This window comes from Chlorocebus sabaeus, chromosome 11 (genome assembly GCF_047675955.1).
Source record: "Chlorocebus sabaeus isolate Y175 chromosome 11, mChlSab1.0.hap1, whole genome shotgun sequence".
Classification (NCBI taxonomy): domain Eukaryota; kingdom Metazoa; phylum Chordata; class Mammalia; order Primates; family Cercopithecidae; genus Chlorocebus; species Chlorocebus sabaeus.
The window spans coordinates 106,873,936-106,888,350 of NC_132914.1; the positions used below are offsets into that span (position 1 = coordinate 106,873,936).

General features: G+C 46.4%; 1 protein-coding gene across 1 annotated transcript in view; it reads left to right on the forward strand.

Moving 5' to 3' along the window:
- FAM222A (family with sequence similarity 222 member A) overlaps positions 1-14,415 on the forward strand; it is a 56,472-nt gene that overhangs the window by 26,265 nt on the left and 15,792 nt on the right. The window contains exon 2 of the mRNA XM_008004643.3: positions 3,700-3,827. Coding sequence (XP_008002834.3) covers positions 3,746-3,827 — 82 coding nt within the window. The 5' untranslated portion in view covers positions 3,700-3,745. The remainder of the gene's footprint in view (positions 1-3,699; positions 3,828-14,415) is intronic.

Genomic DNA, 14,415 nt, shown 5'->3' on the forward strand with positions numbered 1-14,415 from the left:
TGCTTGGCCAGGGGGGTAATGAGTCCAGGTGGGGGCTCTGAGAGGCTGGCCTCCGGCAGATGGGATGATGCCAGGCAGGGAGGGGGCAAGGTAGGGTCACAGAAAGAACATGAGTGTCTTAGGCATATGCCTCAGTCCTGTCCCTGCCTTGCTGTGTGACCTTGTTTGGGACACTTGGCTTCTCTGGGCCTAGGTCACTTTATTGGACAATAACCAATTCATTGATTCGGCCATTCATTCAACACTTATTTATTAAATGATTACTCTTGCCAGGGACTGGGGAGAGACAGACAAATAACACACGGTCCCTACCCCTAAGAAACACAGTCCAGTGGAGGGAGAGGGATGTGAAAGTTGGCAGTTACACCTCGGTGTAATTAGAGCAGAAATGCTGGATATCTAGAGGAAGGGACGGGTGAGCAAGGGTCTGAAGACAGATCTGAGTTCGAATGGATCAGGGTCATGGTGCCATAGGCAGGAGAACCAGCAGGGACAGAGGACTGGAGGTGTGAGGCAGCCTGGCTGGAAGGAGGGCCAGGGGTAGCCGTGAGAGAGAGGAGGTGTGGTGGGCAAAGAGGGCTGGGCTCCACGCCGGGGCTAGAGAGGTTTTAAGGCCAAGGAGGGGGATGTGACTGTCTTGGTTGCAGATGATAGGGATGATACAGGAGTTGGAGGTGGTGGTCCCCTCTCCACTTCCCTTCTAGGACACCCCACTACCCTGCCATGTGCCCCCAGTGGCAGGACACAGGGTTCCTGGAAGAATGGACAGTGAGTTGGGGGAACTGGGGGTTCAGAGAGAAAAACGTCCCTCTTCTTCAAGTGAAGAGCATCTCTCAGGCTGCCTGTAGCCCTCCAGAAGCAAGGAATGGGAGGATGCAGGCAACTGCCTGGTGAAGCTGAGCCAAAGCTGAGGCCTACACTTGGACACCATTGCACCTTGGAAACCCCCGCGCCCTGAGCTCAGTTGGGTGACCTCTCTCAGCTCCAGAACTGCCTAGCATCTACCATAAGAGCACCTGACAACCAAAGCCCCCCTGGGAAGGGAGCTGATGGGGTCCCAGGAGGCTCCGGAATAGGCGACCTGCCCCTCCCCCAACAATTGCAGCCCCCAGCCCACCCTTTTTCACCTGCAAAGCATGTGGAATGTATGGCCCAAGAGGCACTAGTGCACATAGAGAAGGGCTGGACTTCTGGACCCCTGGCACCGGGTAAAAGGCTGGAGATAGGACTGGGCATGGCCAGGACTCTGGAAGAAAGTGACCTGGGAGTACCCATAGGGATCATGGAGCCACTGTTACAGGCCAGAGAGGGTCATTAGCCCAGCCGGGGTCACACAGCATGTGCTGGGAGTCAGGGAGGTTCCAGGCTTCCAACCCAGGTTTCCACAGGGCACCAGCCTCTGATCTCCCTCCTTACTGACCTGGGTGCAGCCAAGCTTAGTGGTGAGGGGGTAAGTGCACCCAGCCACTCCCTGCCTGGCAGCCCTAGCAGGCCACTGCCCCCTGTGGCTTGAGTTTCCCATCTGTGGAGGGAGAGGTCTTGGACTGGCTTTCTCTGGATCTCCCTCCTTTCCTCCAACCCATATGTCAGCAGCGAGAGATGGACTCTGCACTGGAGCAGGAGCCACAGAAAGAGGCTGGGCAAGGGTGAGGGAGGTTGTCACAGGCCTCTTACCTTCCAGGTTGCACACGATTGTGAGTCCCCATAGACCACCTGTGTGTGCGTGAGAGGGTGCCTGTAAGTGCAGAGGAACATGCCATGCAGCAAACACATACGTACATAGGTGAGTGTGTACCAGAGTGTGTGTGCACACCCAGCCCTCCCTGTCCACATGCACAGCGTGTCCTCCAGGGCTGGTGTCCAAGGCTGTGGTGATGGCGGGCCCGAGTCAGGCCTGCTTCCGCCACCTGCTCACATCCCACATCCCCGAGGAGAAGAGCAGCACTGCCTTCCTGCAGTCAAGGACTTTCATCCCTGCAATAAGCCCCACTTCATTCCCTTTTTAAACTGTATAATTTCTGCCTGATTGTAATGGCCTATTTTAAAATTACCAGAAATCAAAGCCGGGAAGTGGATACTGCAGCTTTTATTGCGTCTCTGTGTTAAGGCTGGCGACTGGGGAGGGGGCGGTGAGAATCACCTCCCCTCCCCTCTGTCCCCCACTTTCTCTCTGTCTCTCGCTCTTTTTTTTTTTTTTTTTTTTTTTTTTTTTTTTTTTTTTTTGAGACAGTAATAGGAGAAAATTGGTTTTGAAACTGAATAAAAGTCCCTTTCAGAGGAAATCATTTCTTTCAGGGTACCTTTGCTGAAAGTAAAATAGGGCATAATGAAAGGTGGTTACGCGATTGTCTTTCATTTACCGAGAGGCCAGGACAGACGGGAGGCTGCAACCGTCTCCGGGAAATACAAGATTGGAATAATTGCGCCGTAACAAGGAGCTTGTTGTGAAATTAGTATCTTAAGAAAGTAGTGAAAAAAGGCTTTTCCTCATGAATACTTCATTATTAGAAGCAAGCAGCAGAATTTAGGACTCCAGACACCTGTTCAGTATTAAATAACTTCCCTTTCTTCCCCTTCAGCACACACCCCCTCTGCTTTCTTCTTTTTTAAAATCAACATGAAGATTGAGGTGACCTAGCTTGGCTGCTCAGGACTGGGGGGGTGGTCAGGAGGTGGCGGGGACAGGGTGCCCAGGTGGATGGACATCAGGGGTGTCCAAGGTTGCGCTTACCCTGAGACCTGCCTTCTCCTTAGCAAGAAGGGAGGAAGGGACCTCTAGGTAAGCTCTCACCACCATGCTCCCATGGGGGCCTCACAGGCAGACCCACTCTGACCCTGCTACTCAGGGGCTTCGGGCTCTCAGGAATGTGCCTGGGCGTCCTGAAACGTTCTCTGCAGGAGAGTGGGTTTGGGGACGCTGAAGGCGAGTGTCCATGTGAATGTCAGGCTCTGGCTGTGGGGGGAGGTACCACACGGTCTTGTGTGCAGCCACATCTGAGCTGCTGCCCTGAGGGGCACAGGCCTCTGCCCTTCCCATTCAGGGTAAGGAACTTAGGCAGCGACAGGGATCTCAGGTCAGAGCAGCCTTGGTGGCCCATGAGGGCTGGGCTCAGAGTGCAGTGTGGATCAAGGTTCGAGAGCCCCTTGTTCTCCCAATGATGCCATCCTGACATCTCCCCTCCAGGGGGCTGTGAGAATACCCTGGGCGGGAGGACAGACCAGTACTGCAGTAAGCTGGGACACCCCTGTACCCACTGGCATTTCCCGAGCACCCCTCTGGGTAGACGCCCAGGATGACCAGGTGGGGTCTTCAGGCTGACTTGCTTACAGGGAGCCACCACCAGCTGGAAGGACAGCCTACTGCGGGGCATGGCGGGAGTGAGGATCTGACCCAGTTGGGGACATCAAGGCAGGCCCCAGAGCAGGTGACCCATACGCCAGCAGGGCCAGGGCATGTCTGATCCATCAGTCCAACCCCCACTCAAGAGCCCTGGATTCTGTCCCTTCCCGTGAGGCCACAGATGGGCCTCTTGATGCCTCAGGCCTTGGTCCCCTCATTGGTCAAATAAGGGAAAAGGGTGTCTGCTTTGAGAGTCTCTGATGTTCTTCAGGGTTGCAGGGAGACTCCCAGTGGGGAATGGGGGGAGGCGAACATGGAGCAGCCCCCAAGTGACAGAGCACCCCATCTTCCTCCTGCAGGGACCCTGCCGCAGAGCGTGCCCCACTGGGGACCCCCAGCTCAGCCATGCTGGCCTGTCTGCAGAGGACCCAGAACCCCCCGGGCCAACACCTGGCCCGCCCGAGCAAGAGCCTGGAGCTGCGCAAGTGTGAGTAGGATGCCTCCCCAGCCTTTGCAGGGCAGGTCGCGGGCAGAGAACGCCATTTACCCCCCAGGACGTTCACCCACCATGGCCCTGTCGGAAAGTCGGTATGCTTTCTTAGGCCCCCAGGCCTTGGCCACGGCTGTGCTGCCTTCCTGGTCTCGCTCTCCAAAATGACACCCACTCCTTTGGCCAGCTCCCGTGGAGCAAGACTGTCAACTCTGGCTTGACCTCCTTCCCAGCAGCCTCTTCTGACCACCACCATCACCATGCCCCAACCCGGCCTCTGCAGCTTCACCACTATTATCTCGCCGTGTCTGTCTCCCTTACCACCATTAAAGTAGAATGACATGGAAACAAAAAATACAGAATGGGGTTCCCGCTTGAGGCCCCTCAGCTGTGTGGTCTTGGGCGTTTCCTTCCCTCTCTGGCCTTGCTTTTTCAGTGGGAGCTGGACCTGGTGACCAGGGGTCTGTTCTCACTATCTAGGACCAGGATCCCAAACACTCTGATTTGGTTAATTTTAGCTATCATAATTTCTTTTTTAATGAAGTACTTAGAAATGGAGATTTGCATTAAAATCTGGATTTCTAGTATCTCTTAAAAAAAAACAAAAACAGAGGCTCTGGTAACATAGGCCTGTGTGCCTGTACTGTAGATATGACTAGAGCTGAATGACTGCCTCTTTTAAAGGGATGTCTGTCTCCAGGTCACCGCAGTCCCCACCCCTCCCTATTGCTTCTGTCCTATAGCCCAGGATCTGTTGCCGTTTAGCATGATGCTTACAATGTGAAAATATTCTTTTAAATATTTATCTTTAGACAAGGGAACACATTCATGTTATCCAACACTCGGAGGAAGGAAGGGGTATATAGACAAAAGCCTCCCTCTGAGCCAGCCACCCGCTTCCCTCGCAGAGGGAGTCCATGTCGTCAGCTTCCTGGGTGTCCTTCTAGATGTTTTATAGGCGTCCCAGCAAATACGTGTGGAGACGCATATTTTACACACTATCCTGCACCTCACTGTTTCCCTTTGTCATCTATTCTGTATGTCAGCTTCTAAAGAGCTTCCTCATTCTTTCGCTGCATAGTTTCTCTAGCAGGGGTGGCCCATAATTTATTTGGCCAGTCCTCTATTTAGACTGTAACTGACCTGTTGCCATTACAAGCAGTGCAGCGGTAAACCCTGGATGTGTCACGAGGATGTGGATAAAACTGCAGGGTACATTTTTGGACGTGGAAATACCAGGTCAAAGGGATGTGTGTGTGGCATTTTGATAGCTGTGGTCTGATGGACATCTTTAGATGGTGTATCTGTGGACACCTCACATTGTGGTGTGAGGGTCTGTTCCCCACCCCTCACCATCACAGCATCATATCACACTTTTAGGTTTTGCTCACCTGAGCAGTGAAAATAGGATCACAGTGTGGGTTTTATTTTGTTTTGTTTTATTTAGGGAGACAAAGTCTAGCTGTGTTGCCCAGGCTAATCTCAAACTCCTGGCCTCACGCCATCCTCCAGCCTCTGCTTCCTGATCAGCTGGGATTACAGGCGTGAGCCACTGCACCTGGCTACCATGTAGTTTTAACTTAGTTTTATATGAATGAAGTTGAGTATCTTTTTGTGTCTATGCCATTTGTTTTTCCTTTGACTAATCTACTTATCTCCTTGGCTCCTTTTTTTTTGGGGGGGGTGGGGGGGGGTTTTGTCCTTTTTGATTTGTAGGAGCTATTTGTATATTTGTATGTGATGGAATCATACCTCTGTCTGTGCTATGAGTTGAAGATGTTTTCCCCAAATTGGTTGTTTTTGATTCTGCCATGGAGGAATTTTGTTGGGGAAGTGAGACTTATCCTTTTATGGCCTTTGGATTTTACTTAGAAAGCAAAATTTGGATCATATTTAGAAAGTCCTTCCTCAGGCTGAGATTATTATTTTTTAATTCCCCCAGGTTTCTTATAGATCTTTGATTTTTTTTTTTTTTTTGGAGACAGAGTCTCGCTCTGTCGCCCAGGCTGGAGTGCAGTGACCTGATATCAGCTCACTGCAAGCTCCGCCTCCCAGGTTTACGCCATTCTCCTGCCTCAGCCTCCCGAGTAGCTGGGACTACAGGCGCCCGCCACCTCGCCCGGCTAGTGTTTTGTATTTTTTTTTAGTAGAGACAGGGTTTCACCGTGTTAGCCAGGATGGTCTCGATCTCCTGACCTCGTGATCCGCCCGTCTCGGCCTCCCAAAGTGCTGGGATTACAGGCTTGAGCCACCGCGCCCGGCCTTTGATGGTTTTTAAGAAATGTATGAGGACTGGCGTGGTGGCTCATACCTGTAATCCTAGAACTTTGGGAGGCCAAGGCAGGTGGATCACCTGAGGTCAGGAGTTTGAGACTAGCCTGGCCAATATAGTGAAACCCCGTCTCTACTAAAAATACAAAAATTAGCCAGGCATGGTGGCACACGCCTGTAATCCCAGCTACTCAGGAGGCTGAGGCAGGAGAATCACTTGAACCCAGGAGGCAGAGGTTGCAGTAAGCCAAGATAGCGCCACTGCACTCCAACCTGGGTGACAGAGTGAGACTCGGTCTCAAAAAAAAAAAAAAAAAAAAGGTATGATCTCTGTATGACCTATATTTTATTGGGTACAAAGTGTGAGGTATGGATCCAAATACATTCAAGTATCAGTGCAATACTGTTTTAATTATTATGTTGTTTTAAAAAGCTTTATTGAAATATAATTCATATACCATTCACCAATTTGGAGTGTACAATTCAATGATTTTTAGTATATTCACAGCATTATGCAGCCATCATCACAGTCAATTTTAGAACATTTTCATCACCTCGAGAAGAAAACCGACACCCATCAGTCATTTCATCTCTCCCCACCAACCCCCTCCCCTTTCTCTACAATTTCCCTATTCTGGACTAGTGACTGACTTCTTTCACTTAGAATAACATAAGTTCATCTGTGTTGCAGCATGTATATATCCAGGTTGAGTAGCCCTTATTGGAAATGCTTGAGACCAAAGTGTTTTGAATTTTGGAAAATCTGCATTATACCAGTTGAGCATCTGAAATGCTCCAATGAGCATTTCCTTTGAATGCCATGTCAGCAGTCAAAAACTTGCAGATTTGGGAGCACTTTGGATTTTAGATTTGGGGTGTTCAACCTGTAATACTTTTTTTTTTTTTTGAGACAGAGTCTCGTTGTTTCCCAGACTGGAGTGCAGTGGCACAATCTTGGCTCACTGCAGCCTCCGCCTGCCAGGTTCAAGCGATTCTCCTGCCTCAGCCTCCCGAATAGCTGGGATTACAAGCACGCACCATCACACTTGGCTAATTTTTGTATTTTTTAGTGGAGACAGGGTTTCACCATGTTGGCCAGGCTGGCCTTGAACTCCTGACTTCAGGTGATCTGCCCACCTTAGCCTCCCAGAGTGGTGGGATTACAGTCATGAGCCACCGTGCCCAGCCATGTAGTACATTTTAGTATTTGGTAGAGGTTGTTGCTCCTTGTTCTCACCCTCTACCCAAATTTCCTTGGCTCTTTTATTATTTTCCTGTCTGAACTATAGAATCAGTTTATCTAGGTCAAAACAAAAATCCTATTTGTGTTTCTACCGGGATTGCATTACATTTACAGATGAATTTAGGAAGAAATGACACTTTTATGATGCTGCCTTTCCCACCAAAATATGATACACTTCTCTTTCATGTCTCTCAGGAATGTTTTAACGTTTGCCTGGTTGAAATCTTGCACATTGTTTGGTTAAGTTTATTTCTGGATAGTTTAGCTTTTTTAGCTAGTCTTGTCTTCCACAAATGAAGGTTGCTTATATGAAGGCTGTTAAGTTCTGCCACCTTACCGAATTCTTTTATTGGTTCCTAACAGTTTTTCAATTTAGGTGCTTGGGTTTTCCAGTTATTCTATCATATGGTTTACAGATGATAGATTTACCCCCTATTTTGTTTTATACCTTAATTTCTTTATTTTATTTAATAGTTGGCTACTATTTCTGGAACAATGAAACAATAATAGTGGTGATAATAGACATTCTTGCTTTGTAGCTTCTAGATTTTCCCATTAAGCAAATTCTGGCTTTGGGGCAGATAGTTTATCAGGTTAAATAAGTCTCCATCTATTCCTGTTTTGTTGAGGATTTTAAAAATCAAGAATGGAAGGTGAACTTTGCCGAAAGACTTTTCAGTGTTTATGATCACATTTTTTCCCATTTGTGAATTAATATGAATAATAGATTTCTTAATATTGAACTATCCTTGCATTCCAAATTAAACCCCAGTTGGTCATGGAAAACATTTCTTTATAATATATTGCTGGATTGGATTTGTTATTTAGGATTTTTGCCTCAGTCTCGTCAAAGAGATTGTTCTTTGGTTTTCTTTTTTTGGAACAATTTTGTTTGGGTTTTCCTATGTTGCACTCACATCATGAAGAAAATAGAGGCTTTCCTTCTTTCTCTTTGCTTTGAACAGTTTAAATAGACATGGAATTATCTGTTCTTAAAAGTTTGGTTGATCCTCCATGAACCTGTTTGGGCTAGTGCAGTTATTTGGGGTGAGTGGGTAGCTCTTTGATAATGCTATTTCTTCACTAATAATTAGTTTGATTGTTCTACTGCTTTTTGAATGACTTTAGTAAATTATGTTTCTCTAGAAAAGTATCCATTTTATCCAGGTCTTCAGATTGACTTGCATTAGTTTGAACTAAATAATTTTTACAACTCTTAAGTGATGAGTTCACCCTTATTTCTTATATTGTATATTTTGTGCTCTATTTCCTGTTTTTCATTAGGTTAGTTAGCTAATGATACTATCTATCCCCTTTCCCCAAAGATTCATCTTTAGGATTTATTTATTAGTAATTATCCTTTTCTGGTTTCTAACTCATTAATTTATGCTTTTATCTTTATTAAAACCTTTCTGCTTTTAGTTTTTTTCCCTTAGAGAGTTACATTTTTACATTAGTTTTTTTAAAAAAAGGAAAAATTCAGGCTACAAGGCTCTGAGCACTGCTGAATTGTATGTAGTATTTTCATTATTACTTTCTAGATATTTTAAATTTTAACCTAAGACTCATTTGAGTCCCACACATCCACTCAAATAGTAGGTGTTTTGTGTGTTTTTTTGTTTGTTGTTTGTTTTGAGATGGAGTTTTGCTCTTGTTGCCCAGGCTGGAGTGCAATGGCATGATCTCAGCTCACTGCAACCTTCACCTCCTGGGTTCAAGTGGTTCTTCTGCCTCAGCCTCCCGAGTAGCTGGGATTACAGGCTCCTGCCACGATGCCCGGCTAATTTTGTATTTTTAGTGGAGATGGGGTTTCTCCATGTTGGTCAGTCTGGTCTCGAACTCCTGGCCTCAGGTGATTCGCCCATCTCAGCCTCCCAAAGTACTGGGATTATGGGCGTGAGCCACTGCGCCCAGCCTTGTGTTTTACTTCTAAGGTGGTGGTAGTGTTTTTATGATCAGAGAATCTTGTCTACTATTTCTACTTTTTAGGAATTTTTTGAAACTTTCTTCGCGATATAACCTATGGTAATTGTTGTAAGCTTTGTGGATTTTTTTATGGGGACTTAAAAAGTCACTTTGTTTTTAGGATTCAGTTTGGTGTATACCAATTTCATCTCCCATTAATTAGGCTATTAGGTTTTCTATATCCTTACTTAACTGTCATGGATAGAGAAAGGAACTAGACACCTACTGCTAACATGTTCCTGTCTATGTCTTCCTGTAGCACCTGTATCTTTGGCTTTTTGAATGGTGATGCAATATTATTTAATGCATAGATATTAATAACCTTAAATCTTCATAGTGAATTATATCCGAAGAGATAAAATTGAATCCAGGCCAAAAAGTCCAGGATTCAATTTTATCTATTAAAATGGTAATCTCTGTCTTTTAAATTCACATTTTTCTTAAAACCTTTGCCAATCCTTTTATTTCAACTTTTCTGAATTACTTTGTTTAGATGTGACTCATATACTATAGAGTTGGATTAAGCTTTGTGGTCCAGTCTGAATGCCCTTTTTTTCTTTTAATAGGAGAGTTAGGCCATTTACATTTATTGATATGACACATGTCTGGTCTTAGTTCAGTCATTTGTGCTTTATTTAAATTGTCCTAAAAAGTCTTTAACCGTGTGATTTGTGTTCTCTGCTTTGTTTTGTGTACCTACTAATCATAAGGAAGGTTAGTCGCTTTTTTCTAGTGGTATAACTATTCTTTAATTCTCTATTTCTTTTTTTTTTTTTTTGAGACGGAGTCTCGCTGTGTCACCCAGGCTGGAGTGCAGTGGCCGGATCTCAGCTCACTGCAAGCTCCGCCTCCCAGGTTCACGCCATTCTCCTGCCTCAGCCTCCCAAGTAACTGGGACTACAGGCGCCCACCACCTCACCCAGCTAGTTTTTTGTATTTCTTTTTAGTAGAGACGGGGTTTCACCATGTTAGCCAGGATGGTCTCGATCTCCTGACCTCGTGATCCGCCCGTCTCGGCCTCCCAAAGTGCTGGGATTACAGGCTTGAGCCACCGCGCCCGGCCATTAATTCTCTATTTCTTTAGAATAGTATCTATTATTTTCCCTAAGAGGAATAAAACAATGAAATTGGTAGATTTTCTTTTTCTCTCCACAACATTTTTGTAGAGTTCACTTCATATTTTCAAACCTCTATTATCTAACATCAGTTTTAATGATATCTTTTGATTCCAGCTATTAAAGATGAGGATATCAGGCTGGGCACAGTGGTTCACACCTGCAGTCCCAGCACTTTGGGAGGCCAAGGTGGGCGGATCACTTGAAGCCAGGAGTTCGACATAAAGACTAGGATATCAGTCTACTTATAATCCTGTCCCCTTCTTTCCTCCTTCCTTTCTCGTTCGTTATTAGCAATGCTATTACTGTATTCTCAGGGCTTATAACAGAGCATCTGGTATGTCACCACAATCCCCACATTTGTTTCTTTAATAAGAATAGTGCTCACTACCAAATCTTTTGCCTTGGTTCACCCATTGTCTGAAGTTGGTCCTCTAGTATATTCCTTAAGAAGGCCTCGGAATACTATGCAGCCATAAAAAAGGATGAGTTTGTGTCCTTTGTAGGGACATGGATGCAGCTGGAAACCATCATTCTTAGCAAACTATCACAAGAACAGAAAACCAAACACCGCATGTTCTCACTCATAGGTGGGAACTGAACAATGAGATCACTTGGACTTGGGAAGGGGAACATCACACACCGGGGCCTATCATGGGGAGGGGGGAGGGGGGAGGGATTGCATTGGGAGTTATACCTGATGTAAATGACGAGTTGATGGGTGCAGCACACCAACATGGCACAAGTATGCATATGTAACAAACCTGCACGTTATGCACATGTGCCCTAGAATTTAAAGTATAATAATAATAATAATAAATTTTTTAAAAATTCACTTTGGTTAAAAAATCCAAATAAAAATGAAATATTCCAAAAAAAAAAAAAAAGGCCTCATGCGAACAATACTCCTGGAGTTTCTGCACATTCAGAATGGTCTACTTGAGTGAGTTGTAAAAAAAAAAAGCAAGTTCCTGGTTCACTTTGTTTGCTTGAGGATTTTGTAGGTTTTGTTCTACTGTCTTCTAATATTGCATGTTGCCATGGAGAAGCTGTGGATTGATTTTCCCACGTCTGTTTGATTTCGATCTTTGCATATCTTTCATGTACAGTTACTTGACGAGGATGTGTCTTGGAGTTGACCATATAGAGTCTATTTTCCCTGGAACACAGTACTGTGCCCTTTCAGCATGCAGATCTGAGGCTTATATTTTAGTTTCCTTCCTTGGGGACTCCAGTTAAGCACATATTGGCTATCTTTCACCTATCTTCCCTATGTAGCTTTTTCTGATTAGACCTTTCTGACTCATTTTATGTTGCTCACTTTTTTCCCTATGTTTTCTGCACCTTTTTTTTTTTCTTTTTCCGGTGCTCATTCTATTTCCCCCTTTACTTGGGCAGTAAGCTTTTTTTTTTTTTTTCCTGCTCTTGTGTATCTTCTTTGTGTTTTTGCTTTATAGAAACAACTGCTTACTACATTTTTTCCTTTTTTTTTTTTTTTTTTGAGACGGAGTCTGGCTCTGTCGCCCAGGCTGGAGTGCAGTGGCCGGATCTCAGCTCACTGCAAGCTCCGCCTCCTGGGTTTACACCATTCTCCCGCCTCAGCCTCCTGAGTAGCTGGGACTACAGGCGCCCACCTCGCCCGGCTAGTTTTTTGTATTTTTTAGTAGAGACGGGGTTTCACCGGGTTAGCCAGGATGGTCTCGATCTCCTGACCTCGTGATCCGCCCACCTCGGCCTCCCAAAGTGCTAGGATTACAGGCTTGAGCCACCGCACCCGGCCTATTTTTTCCTTCTTGATAAAATACTTATCTATGATCTTCATCTCTTCTGTGACTATATCCTTCTGATGAGAAGTGTTTTTGGCCAACCATGAATTTACTTATGCTTTTCCTTGCTTTCATTTTTTAGTCTATTTTTTATTAGGTCCTATGCTGGTTCAATTTAGATTATTTTTATTAGGCCCTATGCTGGTTTGATTTAGATTACGTAGGAGGAAATGAGTTTTTGCCAGTCCATTTTCAGCTTAGGGAAAAGCCAGGCCCTGTCCTGAGCTAACTAAAAATTTCCGTATGTGTGCTCATTTATCCTCTTTTTCCTCAGACCCAGGTTCCTGCAAATATGGTTTGTAACTCCACCTATTTTTCTCTTCTAAACCAAGTAGGTCTAAGGGAAGAGCCTGTCACCAGCTGACAAACCCCTACTTTCACTGCTTCAAATAAGGGGTTTAGATTTGGTACTCAGGGCATGCCCCTCACTTTTGGAAAGTGTTCACTGCTGACTTTGAAATCTGCAGGTGTGGCCCTTTTTTCTGCTTCTTAGCCCTACTTGATCTCTGCTACTATTGGCAGCCTGTTCTTTTTTGTTCAGGCGTTTAGCAGCTACACTGTATTCCACTGCAGGAATAAAAAATGGTAACATTTAACCAGCCCTTCCTTGATGGACATTTAGGTTGTTTCTAGTCTCTCACTATTCTAAACATTCCTGTAATGAACATCTTTGTACATGTGCATCCGTGCAAAAAAAAATTCCGGCTGGACTGTCTCAAAGGGTCTGTGCCTTTTAACCTTTGATTGCTACTGTCCAGCTGTCAAGACTCCCTTGCCCTCTGCTACCAGATGGCTAGAGGAGGGGCTGGGCCTGATGACCTGTGCTGGCCCTTTCTTCCTGCTCCAAGGCCGGAACAGGAGAGTGTGGATGATCACCAAGGACATCCTGCCTCCCCCGCCCATTCAGATCCTTTGACATCTCTTCACTTATTGGAAAAGACAGTGACTCTGCCTATAATTGAAGAGCATGGGAAACAGGAAGGCAGGAAGAGAGATAAGCAGCTAATTGAATTGGGTGCCCTGCTGCTGCCAATCAGTGCCTGGATGCTAAGCCAAGGAGGCTCCTGCCCTTTCCTCCTAGGCATGGTTGTTGGGTGATAGGGGCCCAGATCTCTCCTCTTGTCCCTGTTGTCCCTGGGCAGAACCAAGACAGGAAGGGCTTTGTGACCAGACCTGGGGCCATGCTGTGTTTTCAACCAAGGGAGAAAGTTCTCGACCAGGCTATGGGCAAAATGATCTTGGATGAGTGGGTTCGGCCCTCTCCCTCTGTAAAACAAGGGCTCAGATGAGGTGGACCTAAGAAGCCACCCAGCTCTGGCCCTCTGTGATGATAATGTCAAAAGCTTAATTGAGGGGGACGAGGTGGTCCAGTCTGAGACCCCTGTCTCCCTTTTCCTATAAAACAGGGATCAGAGTAGCTTGTGATGAGGTCTGGCTGTATGCTGAGAAATGGCCAGGGAACCAGAAAGAGGCACAGTTCACTTATCTGGGATCCAAGGTCAGATGGGCCAGAGGAGGTGGTTTGCAGTGAGCTGTGCGTCCGGGAGTTTGGGCAGCAGGCTATCGTGGCCTATCCTAGGTGACTGGAAAAAATGACCTGCAGAAAAACAAAGGAACCTGCCTACCCCTGGGCCAGCAGCCTGTGGATCTCAACTGCTCAGGGCCTTCCCCACTAATTAATAAATATTTGACTTTCCCATTATGGAGTTAATATGCAAACTTTGAGTCACACGCTGCCAAAAATACAGGCTGTGCGGAAGCCCCAGAGGGGCACCATGGGGGCCGGCGGCGAGATGGGGGTACTCAGGGACTGGGCCTCGTCCCTGTCCAAGGGTCCCAAGGAGGGTGGAGCCAAGGCAGCTGTCCCAGGAGGCAGACATGAGCACCCACCCTCCTCAGCTGGACCTTGGGTAAGTGATGTGGCCTCTCTGTGCCCCAGGCTGCTCTTCTGTGGCTGAGGGTAGCGTGCCCACGCTGCCCCATCCCCGTGAACCCCTAGGGCACAAGCTTTGGGACTGTCTAGGGGTCAAATACGGGCTATGCCCTGATGGGGGTGTGTATGTATGGTCTTGGACAAGTTAGTGACTGTGCTTCAGTTTCCTTTGCTGTGATATGGAGACAGGAATGGAAGGAGGGGACCCTGCAGGGCCTAGCAGCTGACCCAG